This window comes from Cyprinus carpio, chromosome B23, assembly GCF_018340385.1.
Source record: "Cyprinus carpio isolate SPL01 chromosome B23, ASM1834038v1, whole genome shotgun sequence".
Taxonomy (NCBI): Eukaryota; Metazoa; Chordata; class Actinopteri; order Cypriniformes; family Cyprinidae; genus Cyprinus; species Cyprinus carpio.
This window is the reverse complement of record NC_056619.1, coordinates 12,350,799-12,372,447: the sequence shown is the minus strand read 5'-3', so window position 1 is coordinate 12,372,447 and position 21,649 is coordinate 12,350,799. Positions and strand designations below refer to the sequence as shown.

The 21,649-nt window shown below is 34.6% G+C and overlaps 3 protein-coding genes across 3 annotated transcripts; 2 read left to right on the top strand and 1 right to left on the bottom strand.

Annotated features, from left to right (window-relative positions):
* Positions 1 to 1,231: 1,231 nt before the first annotated feature.
* Positions 1,232 to 9,604, top strand: LOC109088210 (NSFL1 cofactor p47). Its single transcript, XM_042751026.1, is given in 9 exon segments — positions 1,232 to 1,388; positions 1,920 to 2,017; positions 2,096 to 2,170; positions 3,325 to 3,493; positions 3,613 to 3,696; positions 3,786 to 3,895; positions 4,168 to 4,274; positions 8,385 to 8,601; positions 8,671 to 9,604. Coding segments are annotated over 9 exon segments (1,125 nt in total). The 5' UTR covers positions 1,232 to 1,286; the 3' UTR covers positions 8,834 to 9,604.
* A 177-nt stretch (positions 9,605 to 9,781) lies between these two features.
* LOC109082424 (epithelial membrane protein 3-like) lies at positions 9,782 to 13,197 on the bottom strand. The gene is made up of 5 exons (XM_042751025.1): positions 13,052 to 13,197; positions 10,963 to 11,055; positions 10,743 to 10,845; positions 10,483 to 10,623; positions 9,782 to 10,382 (listed from the first exon to the last, which is right to left on the bottom strand). Exons 2-5 carry the CDS (start codon positions 11,038 to 11,040, stop codon positions 10,207 to 10,209), a joined length of 498 nt encoding a protein of 165 aa, XP_042606959.1. The 5' UTR covers positions 11,041 to 11,055; positions 13,052 to 13,197; the 3' UTR covers positions 9,782 to 10,206.
* A 1,152-nt stretch (positions 13,198 to 14,349) lies between these two features.
* Positions 14,350 to 21,422, top strand: LOC109088215 (short transient receptor potential channel 4-associated protein-like). The gene is made up of 19 exons (XM_042750018.1): positions 14,350 to 14,533; positions 14,803 to 14,931; positions 15,034 to 15,150; positions 16,075 to 16,132; positions 16,243 to 16,298; positions 16,403 to 16,531; positions 17,091 to 17,292; positions 17,402 to 17,587; positions 17,673 to 17,815; positions 18,425 to 18,553; positions 18,650 to 18,708; positions 18,797 to 18,898; positions 18,984 to 19,067; positions 19,171 to 19,261; positions 19,489 to 19,629; positions 19,723 to 19,834; positions 19,923 to 20,035; positions 20,380 to 20,586; positions 20,677 to 21,422. The coding sequence occupies exons 1-19, from the start codon at positions 14,411 to 14,413 to the stop codon at positions 20,812 to 20,814; spliced, it is 2,319 nt and encodes a 772-aa protein (XP_042605952.1). The 5' UTR covers positions 14,350 to 14,410; the 3' UTR covers positions 20,815 to 21,422.
* The last annotated feature ends 227 nt before the right edge of the window (positions 21,423 to 21,649 follow it).

Genomic DNA, 21,649 nt, shown 5'->3' with positions numbered 1-21,649 from the left:
CAAGTTTCCCTTCAGAAACAATAAGGTGCTAAATTAGGTCCTCCCAAACCAATTTAGCACATATTTTGCCTCTGTTTGAATCAGCAGTTGCCAATGAATGGATATTACAGGACAAAAGTTTTTGTCCCAACACAGTTTTTTACTTTGGAAAAACTACAATTATTATTATTATTGTAGGCACACACACACACACACACACACACACACACACACACTATTGTAGGCCTACATGGACAAAAGAGACACATTATTATTATTATTATTATTATTATTGTAGGCCTACATGGACAAAAGAGACACTGTTTTATTTCCAATTTTACTAAAACATTGAAACCCTAAAAATATTACGCTTATATTGTAAAAATAATACTGTGCTATTATTATTATAAATATTATTATGCTATATGCTATAGTATCATATAGGTATAAGAAGCATGGGATTAAATTTAGCCTGCATGGCAGTGTCAACATAAAGTTAATTTTGATATTTTGCAGCTATCGTTTGACTTTTTGATATAATAAAATGTTTCTGTAATCTGAAAGAAGTTCTCTGAAGTGAGGACAGTAGGACTTAACCAACAGGGTGAACAGCATTGAAAGTAAATTTGAGGACACAAGAAAAAAAATAAAAAATGAAATGATGACCAATCAAAACAATATTGCAAAGAAAACCCTTTTTTATTTCGGTTTGAAAGATTTCAGTCAGAGAAAGGGATCAAATAAAGATGGAATATGACAAATGTTGCACCATCTGCCAATTGTTTACCATCATTAACGAACTAATATAATTTACATCTTTGTAAACTATAAATATAATTTGTATCCAATAAAACAAAACATGATGTGGACCTGAAATTATGCGCTGCATAGTAGGAGCAACTAATGTAGTGACTAACAGACGGTTCTGTACTGCCATCTGCTGGCCTCCAATATATATAAATATATAAAAGGGGAGCGATCACGACATAATGAATTTGTTTTTGAATTCTTAATTCTCCACATGTGCTAAGGCTGAAGTGGTAATATCTGCACTATATATGTTTTAAGTACATATAAAAATAATAAGTATGCACCTTATAGCCTGCTAAATAAATATATGCAAATCGATATATGATTGTTTTGCGGATTATTATAAATCTTTAAATTTAAAACAAAAATATGTGCATTTGCAAAAACATCGACGCAAAAAAAAAAAAAACACTCTGAACTTTGTGCTCCAAAACAGCGGAACTACGCTTTCGTTTCCCCGTTTCCTGTCGGATCTCTCCTGCGCGTGACACGTCAAAATGGCGGAGCGGGAAGAAGCGGTGAGGGGGTTCGTCGCTGTAACTGATGTTGATGAAGAGAGGGCCCGTTTCTTCCTCGAGTCAGCCGGCTGGGACCTGCAGGTCAGTAGCACACTGATCACTTTATCACTGAAATATTATACTGTGAAGCACGAGCTCTGCATCCGAGGATTTAGCAGACTTTAAGCCTCCACGGGCAGCCAGTGAAGTGTACGTACAGCCGGCTAACGAAATGTGCAAGTCACTCTTCATTAAAATCACAAGAAGTATCTTAAACCGGTTCATCTGGTTAATCATATTTGATATGATTCACACTGCAGGACTGGCAGTCAGTATTACGATGAAGTAGAGATTTTTAAACCGTGCCTGTATATTTTACATAGAAACGAAGTCTTAAGCTAGCAGTTTAACGTTAGCATGATCAAGAGATACTCATGTTTACATTCGTGGTTTGATTTCTGTTCGTCCTGAAACATCCTAAATTATGTGATTTTGGAGTCGCTAATATAATGAATCTGATTTATCTAGTTACAGAAGGCAGAGAGTAGGTGTTGTTTGTTTGTGTAGTTCACGCAGTGCGTGTCTGTCTATCTCTGAAATGAAGTGACTGCTCCGTTACCTCTGTGTCCTCAGCTTGCTTTAGCTAATTTCTTTGAGGATGGAGGAGATGATGATATTGCCACCCTTCCTCAGCCAGAATCTGTCTCTGTCAGTCGGTCCGCGGGGCCAAGGTAACATAAGTCATATGTTTTGGCTTTTCAGTTATACAGTATCAGATGTACGGGTAATGCGATGTGTTTTGATTTCAGTGAACACAGAGTGACATCCTTTAGAGAATTCATGCACGAGGATGAAGATGACAGCGGTGAAGAGGAAGGCCAGAGGTACTGAATTCCTCTACAGTTAACAGCTCAAGTCACCAACTCACCATGAAATCAAAATGGAAATTTCCTATTTTTTAAAGGAATTTCATTATAATATGAATCATTTATACTTGTAAATCAGTATTGCAGTGTTTATTAGATATTTAGTGTTCATATAATGATTTTTAAAAAAAAATAGAATATTGCAGTGTTTATTTTAAGCAACCTCTAGATTGCATAAACAATTTAAGATTGCAACAATTATCAAACGTCACCTATATATATATATTTTTTTTTTGGATTGAGAAGTTGTTTTTCTTGTATATGATTGCATAAAGGACAAATTTAGATTCTGTGACTGCACACCATGTCTTTTAGGTTTTTCTCCATTTTTAGTCACTATCTTTTTGCTGTTCTAATGATCATGCATTAACATGATTTGGAGAAGTAGAAATATTCAACTTAGTGTTTCAATTATTAAAAGATCATTGAAAAAGTGTGATGATTATAGCAGAATAAATTAGATATTTAGGGTTCATATAATGTAGGGCTGCACGATTATGACAAAAATCATACTTGTCGATTATTCCCTTGAAATTGTAATTGCGATTAGTAATTGCGATTATCACAATTTACACTGAATGATGTTTATACCATTGTTTGATGCAACTGCATGTTCTATTTTTATATGAAAACACTCTAACTGAAAAACCTTTAGTGCTTTTCTATTGTATTAAGCCTCAAATGTCAACTATACATCAGATTAGTTTCTTCTTTAAATTCTAAAAAAGTACAAATATGAATGGTATTATAATGTTACACTAAAATTAAAATAATGGGAAAAACCCTTAAGATAACACGTAGAAAGAAAAAAACGCATCTTAAGCATGCAGAATAACATAAGTGGACTTTTATGAATGATTAATTGCTGCTTTGAATGATTATGTAATTGTGGCATCCATAATTGTAATAGCGATTAGAAACTTGATTAATTGTGCAGCTGTAATATAATGATTCATATAATGTTCATGTAATGTTTTATATCAAATATAACATGTCACCCTCCAAGACTAAGTAATGAAATAAATACTCTCACTTTTTAAATGCAATGTTAACTCAAAAATGGCATTCAATGCTTAATTTTATTGAGTAATGTCTGACTTTTGCTCTCATAGGTTCTTTGCCGGGGGCTCAGAACGCAGTGGGCAGCAGATTGTTGGTCCTCCCAAAAAGAAGAGCCCAAATGAGCTGGTTGAGGACTTGTTTAAAGGTGCTAAGGAGCACGGGGCGGTTCCTGTTGACAAACCAGGCAAGGGACCTGGAGAATCCAGCAAATCCAGCAAGGTAGATTCTCCACTGAATAAACTATACTGTAAATTAAAGATTATATGCCTGCTTGTTGTGTACTCATATCTCATCTGATTTTGAGTCACTCCATTTTTCTTTGTCGTCTTATTCTACAGCCGTTTCTGGGTGGTGGTTATCGATTGGGTGCAGCACCAAAAGAAGAACCACTAATTTGCAAGAAAAAAGGAGACAGTCCAGCAGTGCACAAGATGTGAGTCACTAGCCTGTGACCGCTGAAGTCTTTGAGACGTAGAGAGATCTGCTGCAGTGGTTTGTGCTGTGCCAACAGGTGCATGTGGTGCTGAAGCTCTGGAAGACTGGCTTTAGTCTTGATGATGGAGAGCTGAGGAACTACAGTGATCCTGGGAACGCTCTCTTCCTGGAGTCCATCCGCAGAGGGTGAGCTCTGAATCCATTCACTGGTATTTGGTCATTTTGGCAGTTTACAGAAGTTGATTTTAATTAACTGAAATCATAGTTCCCCCTCAAGTTAATTCCAGAATCCTCTAAAGTTTTTGGTTGTGTTCTTTGCACACATTAAAACACATTTAGTTTTGTGTTGGGCCCTCTAGATACTGACTTATTAGTTGACTTTTATTAGACAGTCCTCTTCTAACTGATTGTCAAATCAGACTTAATAGAACCTCTTTCTTGCTTTCTGGCACTTTCAGGGAGATTCCTCTGGAATTGAGACAGCGTTTCCGGGGTGGACAGGTAAACCTAGACATGGAGGACCATCGGGATGAAGATTTTTCCAAACCCAAATTTGCTTTCAAACGTGTTAATTTCAATGATGAATAATTTTCGCCAATGACTTTTTTTCACTGATGAAAATGAGACTATAACGAATAAAAACTATTTTTGCATGACAAAGACATTGACAAAAATATATTGACATTTTTGTCAATGGATAAAAATGAGACAAAAATGTTTAAGAAGTTAGGGAGGGACGACTGAGCAGAGATCCAGTCAGAACGGATTTCCTGTGTGGAAAGGAAGGGAGATGTGCGCATTTGAACTGTAATGCTCTTATCATAAGTTTGTATACACTTGCTGCACGTCTCATAAAATGTAAAAAATGTCAGCGCCTGGGAATAAGAAAGACCAGACATATGGAAAAATTTGAAAAGCCTGACGACGCGTAAGAGCCCTTAAACAAAAGCACAAAATAAACACCTAAACATCACACAATTACGTTGAATTCTCTTTTCTCTTGCATCTTAACGGAGAAATACACACAAAATGATCTCAAATTGTCCGTTTTGATGAGTATTCACATAAACACACCCGGTTACATCTGAAGTGAATGTAAACCGTTGGGAGAATATCAGATGTGTGTACTAGTGTATTGAATCTGTGCATTCAGTTTTAAAGGGGCAGCAGCCTAATTTAGTTGCTGTTGTCTGTGTCCTTATTGTTAATGAATCAACAAAAGAGAGAAAATCACTTACTGCTCTTGAATGATTCTCATTTTAATGTATATAAACTAGTGCTGTCAAACGATTAATTGCATGCAAAAAAAGGTTTTGTTTACATAAAATATGTGTGTATACTGTGTGTATTTATTATGTATATATAAATACGAACACATGCATGTTATATATTTAAGAAAAATGTTTATATATTAAATATATATATATATATATATAATATAAAATAAGAATATTAATGTATAGATGTATATACATGTAAATATTATGTGTGTGTATTTATATGAACATAATAAATATACACTGTATACCTACATATATTATGTAAACAAAACCTTTTATTTTGGACACGATTAATTGTTTGACAGCACTAATATAAATAAATGTCTGCTTGAAAAATGATGTCAATGTATGCAAGTTGTTATAAAGAATGCCTATTATATAACCAATGGTATTTCAAAAGAGGACCGTGTTCTTGTTTCTTTATGAGAAGTGGTTTTATTTAATTTCGAGAAAAGGACATGTTGGCCTGGTTTCACAGACAGGGCTTAGACTAAACCAGGATTAGGCCATAGTTCAATTTGGACATTTAAGTAATTTTTATAAACGTGCCTTAGAAAAAAAAAAAAATAAAGCTAAGATTCCATCTTGAGACAAAACAAAGGCATTGTTATATTTTAAGATCAATCAGTGCAAGTTTCTTTCAGTTGAAACAGCTAAGATTTACATTTAAGTCTAGGACTAGGCTTAAGCCTTGTCTGTGAAACCGGGGGTAAATTTACTGTAGATTTAGTCAACTGAAGTCATATGATATTACGTCGACTAAAACTAGAATAAGATTAAATCAGTTCAGAAGACTAAAATGTGACTAAACTAAATGGGTTTTTAGTCCAAACTAGACTGACTAAAACTAAATCCAAATTTGCTGTCAAAATTAACGCTGGTTGGAAAACTGTTTCTTTATTCCTCTTCTGAGCTAAGGAATGCTGAAGTGCTTTATTACACTGTTTCTCTTGCTAAAACAAGTGTTTGGCTAATGCCTCGATGGACAGGAAGACTTATTGACTGAATGAACCAATCAATGTCTTTTTTTTTCTCTGAAGTTAAGAGGTAATTTGTTTTATATTAACAGTGATTAGACTTTGTCTGTTTACAGTTTCAGTAGTGAAATTGTTCTATAAAATATTTTGCATGGAACTTTAAAGTCCTGACAAGGACGTTATTATCAGGGCCGTGCACGGAGGGTGGCCCGGTGGCAAGAGCCACTGCCCCTTTGCCCTCATCGGCTGAGGTGCCCCTCGCACCAATCCCCCATCACCCCAGCTCAAAGCTGTCTGTTACTGTTTGTTTTTGTTATTCAAAACAAACAAAAAAACACATCATGATATTGCTATCCATGTTCTTAGAATTAGAATGTCTAATCAAATTATTGTACCTGATCAGATCTAATATAGATAACACAAAATTGGCTGTCGTTGGCACAATTTGTAGACAAAAAAAAAAAAATAAAATAATTATTACTAGTAATCAGACTGAATCTGATTCAAGACCCATGTGAAATAAATAACAATTTAAAAACCAATTTAATAATTTCCTTTTACAGACAGTCATATTTCTTAAAGTTATCTTTAACAACATAAAACCAACCAAATGAAGTTTAAATTTTAATATTTAATTGTTATGAAACAATATGTTGAACACCAAAGTTGTAGCCTTCCTAAAAACAGACTAAACAGAGTTTGTTGGCCATGAGTGACTACAGGTGGAAATATATTTTTATTTATTTATTTTTATTTGTTTTCATAGCCATATCTGGCAACCATGCCAGAACTTAAGCTGATAGTAATCAAAAGAGCCCACAGACATTCCTGGCAGGATACCACATTCGGTAAAGGATCTGTAGAACAAGTATGTTACGTCTGTTATTTCATATTGTAGTTCAATATCAACGCTATCAAAACAGTAGCTTATAACACTAGTGCAGAGATCTGTAGAACAAGTATGTTACGTCTGTTATTTCATATTGTAGTTCAAATTTCAAATTTCATATTTCATTTCATATTTCATGTCGTGCCAGCAACATTCATAAGGGCACTAGACAAAGTTATCTATATAGCAATGGTTATTAATGAAAACTATAACAGTAATAGGCCTATGTATTGCTAAATGAATAATAAACAACTGATAAAATTATATAGCTACCCCTAACCTAAAGTAATGGTGCAATGTGATATAATTTAACAATGCTCATTCCTCCAAAACAGAGAAAACATCTTTCACAAACATCTACATATCTGTCTCTTTTAAAGTGTTTTTAAAGTGTATATAATGAGAGGGTTATTATAGCACAATTCCCACCCAGACCACACTTATCTTCAAACCCTGGCTACGGCTGTGGGGCCTTCCATTCCCCCAGTGTGTTTCTCCTCTTCACAATCTGGCAGAAATGATGCGTGGTACCAAAATACACGGTCACATGACAGTTAAAGTGTACAGTTGCCAAGATGCAGGGGGTTGGTCAACTTACTCCACTCTCCTCTGTTTCCACTAAAGATGAGACAGAAGCAGGCTCAGAGAGTGAGGGAGAGCCTACTCTAATCAAAACATCTACAATAAAGTCAATTATTAAAGAGTGTGCTATCTTCTCTTTTAATTGTATATTTGTAACAACTGGATAATTTGTATTAACAAGCACCCACACCCCAGTGCCCCTTTTCTTGGTTTGGGCCACTGCCCCTCAAAATGTCTGTGCATGGCTCTGGTTATTATACATAATGATTGGAGTAGATAATTTGATTTCAGATGTTAATTGTGACACTTATTGTTCTTACAATAATTACAATAATCTAAAAACTAAAAAAAAAAAAAAAAAAAATATAAACAAAAATTCAATCCTTACCCAACACTTAACTGAAATTGGTGGTTAATTAGTCAATCCTTACCCATCACAAGTATGAACAATGTGCAGTATTAACTTTTTAAGCCTTGTTTTCTACGTTCGGTGTATCTGTTTTACCACAAGGGGGCGATAGTTTATTGCCTTTTATAGTTTATTGACAATTGTACTGTCCTCCTGTGTTTGGTGCTGTTAATAGCAATAGGAAAATAGTAGGGCTTCACGATTTTGGGAAAAATATTAGAGCTTCGCAATTTGTGGAAAAATTGCAATTTTAACAGCTATTAATATTAATAATAAAAAACTGCAGGTTTGTTTTGCTTGTTTGTAGGGCTGCACAAGTTGGCCCAAAATTGTGTGATTGTGTCAGTATGACTATAATAATAATATTAAAATAAAAAAATACTATTTTAATTTAGTTGTAAAACAAAGTATAAGAAAAAGTTTTATTTTACAGTATGGCTTGAATTTTATTTTAATGGAAAACCGCAGGGTTTATAAGGGCTGCTCATAACAAGTTTGAGAAGATGCATATATTCATTAAAACAAATCACAGCCACAGACTGAACTTTTCAAACTTTGCTGTCCTTATTTCCCTCTAACCTCCGCAGTGCCACTCCAGAGCTGGTGTCGCACCAGAGAAGCCCGCAGGACCAGGCCGCCCTTGAAGCTGAGGCCAGTGCTTCCGTCAGTTTGGACAGCTCTCAACCGGTCACTAGCATCCAGATCAGGCTGGCCGACGGAGGCCGGCTGGTGCAGAAGTTCAACCACACCCACAGGTAAAAAAAAAATGAAAATAACTCTATATCATGAAAATCTTCCTCTTATTCCATCTTTCTCTGTCACAGGGTGTCTGATGTGCGTCAGTTCGTGGTGAGTGCTCGCCCGGCTTTAGCTGCCACCGAGTTCGTTCTCATGACGACTTTCCCCAACAAGGAGCTGACGGACGAGAGCCAGACGCTGAAGGAAGCCAACCTGCTGAACGCAGTCATTGTGCAGCGGCTAAAGTGACCGGTGACCTGGCTTTAGTGAAGCACTCTGGAGTTGGAGATACCGGGACTGAAAGGACTTCTAATTACTTAATTTTGTTTTCTTTAGTGATATGTTATTCCTCCGTGACAGTTTTGGGGTGGTGGGTGTTTCTGATAAAGTGAAATGGAGATGAAGGGGAAGCAATCACACTGTGATAGAGTTAAAGAGAGGGAGAGAGGAACCGAAGAGAAGAACTAACATGTTTTACGGTTTTAGAATAACTGCTGAACATATTCAGATTGAAATAAAGAGCTTTCTGAAGAGTTTTGACATACTTTTACCTCGGTGTCTATCTCGCAGCTTTACGCTGCTTTGCTTTACCTCCTTCTCAGTTTTATTCTTTGTTCTCTGATTCATCCCTTAACATTTCTCACAACTGTCATTAAAGCTAAAGTAGCCTTATATTCTAGCCCCATGACCAAGATCAACCTCAACTGTCAATGAGTAAAACCTTTTTTTTTTTTTTTTTACAAAACAATCTAACTTTTATGACATTTGAGGCTTTATTTTGATATTTAGGATGTCACGCTATATTGATTTTTTTATTATTGTCATCATTATATTTTTCCTGGTAATTAAAGGATGAAATTATGAATTGGTTGATTAAGAGCCAACTTCAACTTCGGACACTGCTGCTGGTGAACATATCAGTGGCCTTCTTGTACTCTATGCAGAAGATGACTATAATTCTGGAGATACTGTGTGATTGTGAGCTGTGGTGAACCTGATATTAAACCCCTTTGTCTGGCATTGGAGAGCACTTTTATTTTTTGGAGCTTGAGAGCATGTCACCACCACCAGGTGCTGATGTCCTAATCCCCCAGAAAGTGGTTTGTTTTTGAAAGCTTTGTTTGTGTAAGATCATGCTAAACAGCGTGATGGAAGCTATTAGTTCAGAAACTGGAGTCATGAGTTTGTCAGGCACTCTCAAGGTCTAGCACTGTATTTGTGAGGAATACTTTCACACAGGCATGAAACTGAAATCAGACATTAATGACAGTAGGATTTTTTTTTTTTTTTACTAAAATACATATTAAAACTTTAACATATTGGCATCACTATAATGTTCATCCTTCAGTATGAAACAAGATTAAGTGGGCCCCATTTATTATTAAATTAGATATAATCTAGCTAATCTGATAGATTAGTCGTGGTTGCCCTTTAAGAGTTAACTAAAATGGGCTGATCTTCGGCCATATTTCAACTTTGTATATTTATATACGGCTAAATGCAGTCTAAATAATCAAAAAATGAATGTCCTGCAAGCTATCATAAAGTACATAATCAATCAGTGGAGTATATCAACAGCACACATTCTCCGCATGGCTTGTCTTTTTTTAGGAGACTCGTTTCTATTCCCTTTTGCGCAGATGGATGTACATGATTCCGCTGCACAGGAGCAGAGGTACACAAACCCACGCCAAGTAAAAGCAGTAGCCGAAGTGTCCCGAGCTCAGCTCCCGAGAGTCGTGGAGGATTTCTTTATTGTGCAGAGTGTAAATGAGCACAGCGGTGAAGGTGTTGAGGCCTGAGAAGACACAACATTTCAGATCATTTTCCTCGACTTCAGAGCAACTGAAATGAGTGCTTGGCTTGGGCAATAAAGCTCATTAGGTTGAAGCACTTACCGGCAAATGCCTGACAGACCCCGGTGAGGTAAAAGAGTCCTCCTTTAGATATGGTGAAGAGTTGTCCCAGGAATATCAGGAATGAGATGGCTGAGAAAACCACTGACAGGATCATCAGAACCTGCACAGCCTGAAGCCATTCTGGTGGAAAAAAACAAAACCGAGAGACTATTCTTATTCATCTTTAAACAGTGGTGATGTACCTTCGAGTAAATCCCCATATTCTAAAACCATTAAAGTGCTCAAATGTATTGTTTTACCCGTCTTTTCTGATGATAAACAGAGCCGTGCCTCTGTTTCATTGTCAAATCTGCAGGTGTACCAGAGGTCCGAGTGTTCTGAGCCGTCCCAAACCCACCAGGACTGAATCATACAGAAGATTAAACATGCACCCATGATTTCAGACATATGCACATCATACTAACGGATTGTCAAATAGCTTTGGAACGTAATCCGCTGTAAAGGGTTTCACACATTTACCTTCTCCAGTGTGGCGATGAAGAGAACCGTCAGTGTGATGAGATGAAGCAGTGTGACAAACAGCAGAAGAGACGCCATGGTGATGAACAGCACCTGTCAACATCCGAAACTTTCTCATCTGAACAATGTTTATAAACATTTAACCTAACATGTTGTTGTTAATATATTTGTACAATATTTGTATATTTATTATTAATATTATTATTATTATATTGTTTCTGAACATTTCACTTAACATTTTTAAATATTTTAAACTGTATTATATTTATTATATAAAAAAATAATGTTATATATGTTATTTTATAATACTATCAATTATATGATAAAACATTATTATTATTAATGTTTATAAACATCTCACTTAAAATGTTAAATATAGGATAATATTATATTGTTATTGTTAATATATTTATTGTATACAAAACAGTGTTCTGTATGTTATTTATTTTTATAATACTATCAATTATATGATAAAAAATAATTATTACGATTAATGTTTATAAACATTTAACCTAACATGTTGTTGTTAATATATTTATTTTATAAAAATAATGTTCTGTATGTTATTTATTTTTATAATACTATCAATTCTATGATAAAACAATATTATTATTAATGTTTATAAACATTTCACTTAACATGTTAAAATATTATAAATAATATTATATTGTTATTGTTGATATAAGTATTATATAAAACAATGTTCTGTATGTTATTTATTTTTATAATACTATCAATTATATGATAAAACATTATTATGATGATTAATTTTTATAAACATTTAACCTAACATGTTGTTGTTAATATATTTATTATAAACAATGTTCTGTATGTTATTTATTTTTATAATACTATCAATTATATGATAAAACATTATTATTATTAATGTTTAAACATTTCACTTAACATGTTAAAATATTATAAATAATATATTGTTATTGTTAATATATTTATTATATAAAAACAATGTTCTGTATGTTTATTTTTATAATACTATCAATTATATGATAAAAACCATAATTATTATTAATGTTTATAAACATCTCACTTAAAATGTTAAAATATTATAAATAATATTATATTGTTATTGTTAATATATTATATAAAAACATTGTTCTGTATGTTATTTTTTTCATAATACTATCAATATACTATCAATTATATGATAAAAACCATTATTATTATTATTATTATTATTATTATTATTAATGTTTATAAACATTTCACATAACATGACAAAATATTATAAATAATAAATTGTTATTGTTAATATATTTATTATTTAAAAATAATGTTTGTTATGATATGATAAAACATTATTATTATGATTCATTTTTATAAACATTTAACCTAACATGTTGTTGTTAATATATTTATTATAAACAATGTTCATTATATTAATTATTATAATAATACCAACAATAATATAAAAAAACATTAATAATAATTATTAAAAACAATAAACACATCACTTAAAATGTTAAAATATTATAAATAATATTATATTGTTATTGTTAATATATTATGTAAAAACAATTTTCTGTATGTTATTTATTTTTATAATACTATCAATATTATGATAAAAACCATTATTATTATTATCATCATCATTATTACATAAGAAAATAGTTATTTGATGTTGATTGGAGGGTTTAAGATACAACTGCATGATTGTATGATTACCCTCAGGTTTTCTGTGAGCACAAGAGGTTTGACAATCTGCTTTTGCTAAAAGTTAAAGATGGAAAAGGCCAGAAGTAAACTGACTATGGCTGGAGTCCAGAAGTGAGAAATTAAGGCACTCATTCAGACTTTTCTGAGACACACCATGCTTTTCCTCAGGGCAAAACTAGAGAAGAACAGCCTTGGGAAAAGTCACACTCTCATAACCAGTCTTGTATTGTTCTGTGAGATATTTATAGTAACAAAAACTTTTCATTTTCATTGCCTTGTTAAAATCATGTTATATTCACAGGAGAGTTTGATGTGGTAGTGTTATGCTGTTGTATTTTATGGTTCAAATTTCCTTTTTATAACTATTCAAATCATAAACAATAGTAGAAGCGAACTAAATAAAATGTGAACTCACCAGATGTGATCCAAACCCAGCAGAGGAAAGTATACTATGTATGGACTCTTGTCGTGTTTATCCAGGTCTGTTGCTGCTTTCCGCCCTTTTCGGCTCACCAGTGAATTGGAGGATGTTTCTTGGGGTCAACTTCAGCAAACGCCCATTTCCTTGTCGCCGAGTTAGTGCTGTTGTCCTGCACACAGTCCCATCAGATCCTCCTTGTGTGTTCAGGAAACGCATGAGCATGGGCACACGTCTCTCTTTCCTTGCTGGTCGTTTATCATCTCAGAGGGTGTGCGCTGAGTTTCTATGGGCTTCTATCATAACTTCAATCTCCTTTGATGCTTTGATGATCTTGATTATATGTGTGTTGGTTGGTTTCATTCATCATCGCCCAAGAGATGGAGTTATGGTCATTTAACAAGGAAGGGTAAGCCACCTAAATTGGGAAAACAACAGGAACCTCAATGTTTATTTGTCATACTGTGTACAGTAAATGTAGGTGGACCAGGAAAAATATATATATCTCTATTTGTTATATATAGGACATCTGTCCATTGTATTGGATACCATGAATTAAAAATTAAATAAGTATAATAATTTAAATAAGTATATACATTCACACAAAGAATACACTAATTTAATATAATAGAAAATAATGACACAGAAAGAGTTTGCTATTTTATGTTATTTTTAAGTTCATATAACAAGTTCATAACAATTGCAGCAGGTTAATGGTTTACAATATATGAGCATATTTTGCTTTTAATAATAGTCCGTGATTTACATTACTGCACAACAAAACCAAAAATACTTAAAATCCACAATAATAATAATAATAATAATAATAATAATAAAAAAAAAAAAAAAAAATAAAAATAATAAAAAAAAAAAAAAAAAGTTGTTTTTATTATTATTGTCAATTATTAGTTATTATTATGAAAGTTGAAAGAGTTGAATCATTAATTATATTATAAATAATAATATTCATTATTAATGTTTGTGTGTGATTTAATACTAAATGTGCCATAGTTAAAAATCTAATATTATTATTATTATTATTATTATTATTATTATTATTATTATTATTATTATTAACTCATTATTATGCATCGTGGTTTCTAAGTTAAAATATATATGATGTTTTTATTTATTTATTTATTTATTTATTTATTTATTTATTTATTTATTGTGATTAAATAGTGCATCCATCAGGGTTAGAATTCATAAGGAAGGAATGTTTATGAGTATGTGGTTTATGTCCATAATAGGCATTGTTGTAGTTTCCACGCCAGTCCAGTAGGGAGCAGTATTAACTCTGTCATCCCCGCTGGGTTCGTGGAACCTTCTCAACGTCACAGCGTCAGAGGAACAGCAATGGCGACGAGGAGCTCTGGCTTTTCACGGACCCAAACAAGCAGAGGAAATTCATGCAAAAACATTTTTAATAAAATCCGACAAGGCCAAATCAGGGGTGTTGGGTTGACTAGAGGGTCTCAGGTGAGATATTGAATTATATGACGGTCTAAACTGTCTTCAAAGCGTTTCTTGGACACTGTTTACATACGAGGGCCTGAAGAGCCATGAATATAAAATAGGTCTCAAACCAAAATATACAGCATTTAGACGATATCTCTAGCCTAAGCTACTTAGTGCTTAAATAATCAATGATACTAATAAGAGAAATAATATAGTGTCTGACCTGTTTGTCTTATTTGAAATGTATTTGCAGTGCTTGACAAGTGTTGTGATTGTGTTATCAAATGCAGTTTCCTGTGGCTCTGCTGGAAGAGAGAGATAAAAGAGCTCAATGGCATGGGATACCAGTGTTATTGAGGAGACTTCATGAGAGCAGCCATCCTAACAGCGATCTCTCCAAGATTCACAGCATGGTCATGGTATTCAAGACTTCCTTGTCTGTTCACACAAAATGCATCGCCTTAAATACATTTGTATAATTTGCTATCAGATGTTAAGTGAGTTGTTTTGTGATTGTGCAGGAGCTGTCATCATTGCTGTCTATGGAGGCTATGTCATTTGTCACAGAGGAGCGCAAAACACCACAGGAGTCGATTTCTCCAAATACATATACGTTTGACTTGTTTGGAGGAGTTGATGTGAGTTTTTTGTAGTTAAATATTACTCCTTACTTATCTTGGTCAAAATAAGTTTAATTGTATTCCGTTTGAAGGCATTAATGTAAATAATTATTCTCATTCCTCTTATATGGAGTTTTTAGTTTTGTGTTATGCTTGATCAAGAGCTCCAAGAGCCTGTAAAATGTACACTATTGTACAAACTGTTTTGAGTTGAAGGAATACTCAGCAAGGAGCGTGAAAAGCAGCGGTCCTTGTACTGAGCCTTGTGGCACTCCATACTGTATTTGAAGGCATTAATGTAAATAATTATTCTTATTCCTCTTATATGTAGTTTTTAGTTTTGAGTTATGCGTGATCAAGAGCTCCAAGAGCCTGTAAAAATGTACACTATTGTACAAACTGTTTTGAGTTGAAGGAATACTCAGCAAGGAGCGTGAAAAGCAGCGGTCCTTGTACTGAGCCTTGTGGTACTCCATACTCTATTTGTGATCGATATGATACCTCGTCATTCACTGCTAGCAATTGATGATGGTCCGATAAGTAAGATTTGAACCATGCCAATGCAATTCCACTAATGCCAGCATATTTTTGTAGTCTACTCAAAAGAATGTTGTTGTCGATAGTGTCAGATGCAGCATTAAATTAATCATTAATCAATTGTTAAAAATATTACAGAAGATTTCTAAACCAAACCAACTTGAAAAAAAATACTCACAAGAAGTCAAATGACAAGAGCTTCTCATCAAGTGCTGTTACGTGTTCTTAGCTTTGTCTTCTTATTCCGCTCTTGCAGTGTGGAAAAACAGCAGAAACTGAACTGTACCAACTTGGAATCATAATATTTTAATCTGAAAGAAACCAGTTTGGCTGGCACCATAATTCTCATAATTGCAGAATGCAGATTTGTTAGTTACTCACTATGCATTTGTCATTCATCTGCAGTTATTTGTAGAGATTCTGATGCGGCCAACGCTCACAGTACAGGGAGACCTACCCATACGTAAGCTTATTTAAATAATAAATCCAATAAATTCTTTATTTCCATAATTTAAGAATAGAAATAATAATAATGCTGTCCCAATCATTAAAGATTTGCTTCATTCTTTTCAGTGAGTGATGATCTCATCAAGGATTGTCTAAGCGTTCTGTACAACTGCTGTATATGTGTAAGTATAAAACAATGTGTATGACTCCGGAAGGATGCAAATAATAATTATGAATTGTTTAGCTTGTTTCCTCATGAGTAACAGCCTCTGTTTTTGTCTGACAGACAGAGGGTGTTACAAAAAGCCTTGCAGCGAGGGAAGATTTTGTCACGTTCCTGTTCACTCTCATGTCCAATAAAAAGATTTTCCTACAAACTGCCACTCTTATTGAGGACATTCTGAGTGTTCGAAAGGTAAAAGCCAAAGCATATACACTGTTATTTAAATGTCTGGGTTCAGTATAATTATGTTTAAAAATATAATAATAGTTTTTCAGAAACGTTGCATTAAATAGGTCAAAAGAGATAGTAAGAATTTTTGTTACAAGTGATTCTTATTTTAAATACTAATATCATGTATAATAAATTTTTTGTGGAAAAAATAATATTTAATATTTGATATATTTCATATTTTAATTTTTTTTGTGGAAACTGATACATATTATACCTTAATATGTATCAGTTTCCACAAAAAATAAAAACAGCACAAATGTTTTCAAAATTGATAAGAAATTGAGCATCAAATCTGCATATTAGAATGATTTCTGAAGAATTTCTGACATTGAAGACGGATTATGACTGAAAATTCAGTGTGCCATTAATGAATACACGTAATTTACAAAATATATCATAAATTAATCAAAAATCTATAATAAAATTATCAACGCAATAAATTAACATTGTGTGTTCTTTAGAAATGCTATCTGAACTTTAGCAATGCAATAAATCACTTTTTTTACCATTTTAATCTTAGGAAATCATCCAGCTTGAAGAAATTCCCAACTTGGCCAGTCTGGTCCAGAGCTTCAACCAGCAGCAGCTGGCCAACTTCTGTCGTATCCTCTCAGTCACCATATCAGAGCCAGACGTGGGTGTAGATGACAAACACACCCTCCTGGCCCGCAGTACCCAGCAAAAGACCAGCACATGCCCATCACGCGCCGAGAGCAACCAGGGTTAGAAAACACAACTGCAGTTAATCCACACAAAATGTTGACAAGGTTATAATTGCTCTTATGTAAAATAGCACTATACATTTTACAGTGTCATGTGATCTTTCTGCAGTAACTCTGGTGAATATCCCAGGCTTCATTGAGCGTTTGTGTAAGCTTGCCACACGGAAAGTTACAGAGGCGGCGGATGCCTCTGCCCGACTGGAGCTGGAGGACTGGCACAGTTGGCTTGACAATGCATTGGTTCTGGATGCTCTCATGCAGTTAGCAATTGAGGAAGCAGAGCAGAGCAGTACAGGTGGGGTCCTCCTCTCTTTCCCGCTCTGGTATTTCCATTAGATGCATTATTTGGTCTCACCAAGTCTTGATTGGCTGTCTTTCAGAGTCATCTGATGAGAGCTCCCTGTCCTCTCGTCCGCTCAGACACAGGCTGCCCCAATCCATGAAGATCGTACATGAGATCATGTACAAAGTGGAGGTTCTCTATGTGCTGTGTGTGCTGCTTATGGGCCGACAGAGAAATCAGGTAATGTGATGGGATGGAAGTGATTGTGAATTTTAATACATATGATGTGGAATGAGTCAGGATGAACTAATAGTTAACTGACCAGTCACTTAATAATGTTGACTAAGGTTGACCAGTATGTTTATTTAGAATTTGAATTTATTTTGTGTAATATATATATATATATATATATATATATATATATATATATATATATATATATATATATATATATATATATATATATATTTTAGTAAAACAGTAATAAAATGGAACATTACAATTTAAAGTAACTGTTTTCTATTTAAATATGTTTATTAAAACTAATTTATACCATTGGTATCAAAGCTGATTTTTAAACATTGTAATGACATTGAATTGTAAATGTCTTCGCACAGTCTTTACTGTCATCATTCTAATGTGCTGAATTGCTCAGGAAACATTATTTATTTTTATCAGTGTTGAAAACGGTTGTGCATATACACAGTTATGCTTTTTGGTCAAGGATTCTTGGAAAAAATGAACAGCATCTTTAATGTCTTTTAAAATGAAAACAAATCATGCTGTCCTTCTACTTTTGAATGATATTTTGAAGGATTTTCTTCATAGATTTTTACTCTTGTGACACAGGTTCACAGAATGTTGGCAGAGTTTAAGTTAATTCCAGGTCTCAATAACCTGTTTGATAAGCTGATCTGGAGGAGGCAGCCTTCTGGTCACGTCCTACATCGGCAAAACCAGAACTGCGACTGCAGTCCGGTAAGAAGCAGCCCTTTATTACCTTTATTATTTAAAAGACTCTTACATATGGATGGTTACAGTGGCAGAATACAGTTCTTTTCCCCTCTACATCAGGAGATCTCTTTCAAGATCCAGTTCCTCAGGCTGCTGCAGAGCTTCAGTGACCACCATGAGTGAGTATCACAAAGAGATGCAAGGAAATGCTAAAACTGAGAAAGATCAAACTGTTCTGATAGGAAACTTTTTCTTTATTGTTCACAGGAATAAATACCTTCTTCTAAGTGGACAGGAACTGAATGAACTGAGTGACATCTACCTGAATGCAAACGTCTTTGAAATGGAAGCACTGAATAACACAGACAGGCATGGGGATGCATTTCATATCAGATTACTTAAATTTTGAACTGCTCATTAATTGGTTTATATTAACTGGTCAATTGGTTTACAGGAACCTTGTCTGTGATGGTAAAAAGGGTCTTCTTACACGGTTAATCTCAGTCATGAAGAAAGAGCCAATTGATTCTTCATTCAGGTGAGATCTTTAGTCACATTTTGTAATGTTTTATAACATTGTAATGTTTTCATAATAGACATCTCGTGTCTTGAGTTTGACATTTCTCCATGTCTCGCTTCAGGTTCTGGCAGGCAAGAGCCGTGGAGAGTTTTCTGAGAGGAACGCCATCATATGCTGATCAAGTGTTCCTTCTCAGAAGAGGCTTGTTGGAGGTGAGCGAAATATGTGTGTGATGCATTACAATGCCTGCGTGAACATACACATACACACAAAAAAATTATGTCAGACTGTACTAGTATTTCAAATATTACTGTATTTTTAATTAAATAAATGCAACCTTGGTGAGCATAAGATAATTTTTTCAATAACTTTAAAAATCTTAACCAGGTAGTGTACAGTTATAGAACTATTAAGTCATCTCATAATTCTCTTCTTTCAGCATATTCTATATTGCATCATCGACAGCGGCTGCAAGTCACATGACGTCCTTCAGAGCTACTTTGACCTACTTGGTGAGCTTATGAAGTTCAACATCGATGCCTTCAAAAGATTTAACAAATATGTCAACACAGAGGAGAAGGTGGGTTTACAGTCAGACCCTTTGTGATTTTTCTTATAATGTAAAATGATCCAGTACCTCTCAAATCTGTCTTTCTCCCTTTTGACACCTCAGTTTCAGATGTTCCTGACTCAGATCAACAGCTCTCTGGTAGACTCTAACATGCTGGTGCGATGTATCGTCCTGTCTCTGGACCGCTTTGAGAGCCAGACGAATGATGTGAAAGGTTTGACTCAAATGACTGAACAGTTGATTGAGAGATGGATGAGAGTGTTAAAGGGTGTTAAAGATGTGTTTCTTTGTCTCTTTCTCAGTGGTGGAAGTGTTTTCAGAGTGTCGCCTCTTGTCCCACATGGCTCAGGTGGAAAACAGGTTGTCCTTCCTTTTCAGACTGACCAGCATCATCAATGTCCAAACCCTCACTCAGGCAAGTTATATGATTTGTGTGTGTGTGTGTGTGTGTGTGTGTGTCAGGGGTCAGCAACCTTCAGCATGAGTGCCAGTATTGACACAGGGAAGTGTAATCACTGGCACATGAGCAGTAGCAAGAGTGGTGCATGCAATTGATTCAGGTGTAGCTGAAGTCCTTTATGTATAATGCTTTTTTTGTTTGTAAATATTCTTTTTATGAAGTAAATAAGCAAGTTTTTTACTGTAGTAAGTACATGTAACAAGAATGACACCATAAAATAAAGTGGTACTGATTTCTTTTTTTATTATTATATACCATTGACCCTTAAAACTGATTGGCATGATTTTGATCAATCACAGGAGAACGTGAGCTGTCTGAACACCAGTCTGGTGATTCTGATGCTGGCGCGGAGGCGGGATAAGTTGCCTCTTTATCTGAGTGCTCTGCGAGAGAAGGAATATGCAGAGAAATACCCCGGCTGCCTGCTCAACAACTTCCACAACCTTCTACGCTTCTGGCAGCACCACTACCTCAACAAGGACAAGGACAGCACCTGCCTGGAGAACGTGAGCTCGGCTCCATTGACCAAACACAGATATCCTCTCACAGTTGTGAGCTCTTAAGATATTAACTTTTCTATCTCTTTCCAAAAACAGAGCTCTTGTATTCCCTTCACCTACTGGAAGGAGACGGTCTCAGTGCTTCTGGGCTCTGGAAGAAGCTCACGCTGTGCTATTGCCTCCTACATTGATGAAGCCTACAGGGACCTGGACAGAGACTTCCTGGAGCTGTGACTAGAGACTGAGAGGACTCTCTTTACATCAGAATTACATCATGCCTAAGTTTATAAGACCTAGTCCATTCAGATGCATTACAGAATAGGTGTGTGTGTGTGTGTGTGGATGCAAGTGTATCTGGGTATTCATGGTGCTGAGGGTATTGATCTGCTCGTGTTCAATAGCATGAATGTATGTTGGCTCAAAGTATTAAATGTGAAATGAATGTGCTTGGGAATATGTAATGCCACTGTAGGTGTGTTTGTGTTTGCAGTGGCACTAGGGTCTGGATGTTTTTTAGTTGATAGAGCTACAGCTGCCTTGTTCTCTAGTGCTGAATTCTCTCGCCTCCTGTAGGTTGGCTTGTCAGTTACGCATTCAGACATGACAAACTCCTGGAAGTAGTCCGGAAGAGCCTCACTGCCCACTGTCCCTTACTGCAAAAAAAGACTGTTTAATTCAGGGACATTCTAATGTTTAATATTGGTGATTGGCTTAGTTTACATACTGCCTGTATATTTATGTTCTTATGTACGTAGTTCTCACTTGACCTAAAATTTTAAATTTTCAACCCCAAACTTAAACACAAAATCAACAGAAGAAAATAAAGATCTTGTTTATCAAAAGCATGTTTCTTTCTGTGTGGCTACTAATTCATCTGTTAAAATCAGTTTGTTATGGAACCGTAGGGATAGAGAGCCAGGTTTAAGATTTTAACTTTGGGATTATTTTTGTAAAAGAGTCTGATAAATTAAAATATATTATTTTTAAGTTTCCGGGGTTACTTTATATTTAATGTAATCTACAATTTTGTTTTCTATACTGATAAACTTAATTATATAAATGTTCTTTC

Excerpts from the sequence above, each read along its gene's own strand:
- LOC109082424 (XM_042751025.1), bottom strand. The coding sequence starts at position 11,040 with ATGGCGTCTCTTCTGCTGTTTGTCACACTGCTTCATCTCATCACACTG. Across the intron at positions 10,846-10,962 it reads TCATCGCCACACTGGAGAAG|TCCTGGTGGGTTTGGGACGG; the intron begins GTAAATGTGTGA and ends TGTATGATTCAG. Across the intron at positions 10,383-10,482 it reads GGTCTGTCAGGCATTTGCCG|GCCTCAACACCTTCACCGCT; the intron begins GTAAGTGCTTCA and ends GTGTCTTCTCAG.
- LOC109088215 (XM_042750018.1), top strand. The coding sequence starts at position 14,411 with ATGGCGACGAGGAGCTCTGGCTTTTCACGGACCCAAACAAGCAGAGGA. Across the intron at positions 16,299-16,402 it reads TGTACAACTGCTGTATATGT|ACAGAGGGTGTTACAAAAAG; the intron begins GTAAGTATAAAA and ends TTTGTCTGACAG. Across the intron at positions 20,036-20,379 it reads ATGTCCAAACCCTCACTCAG|GAGAACGTGAGCTGTCTGAA; the intron begins GCAAGTTATATG and ends GATCAATCACAG.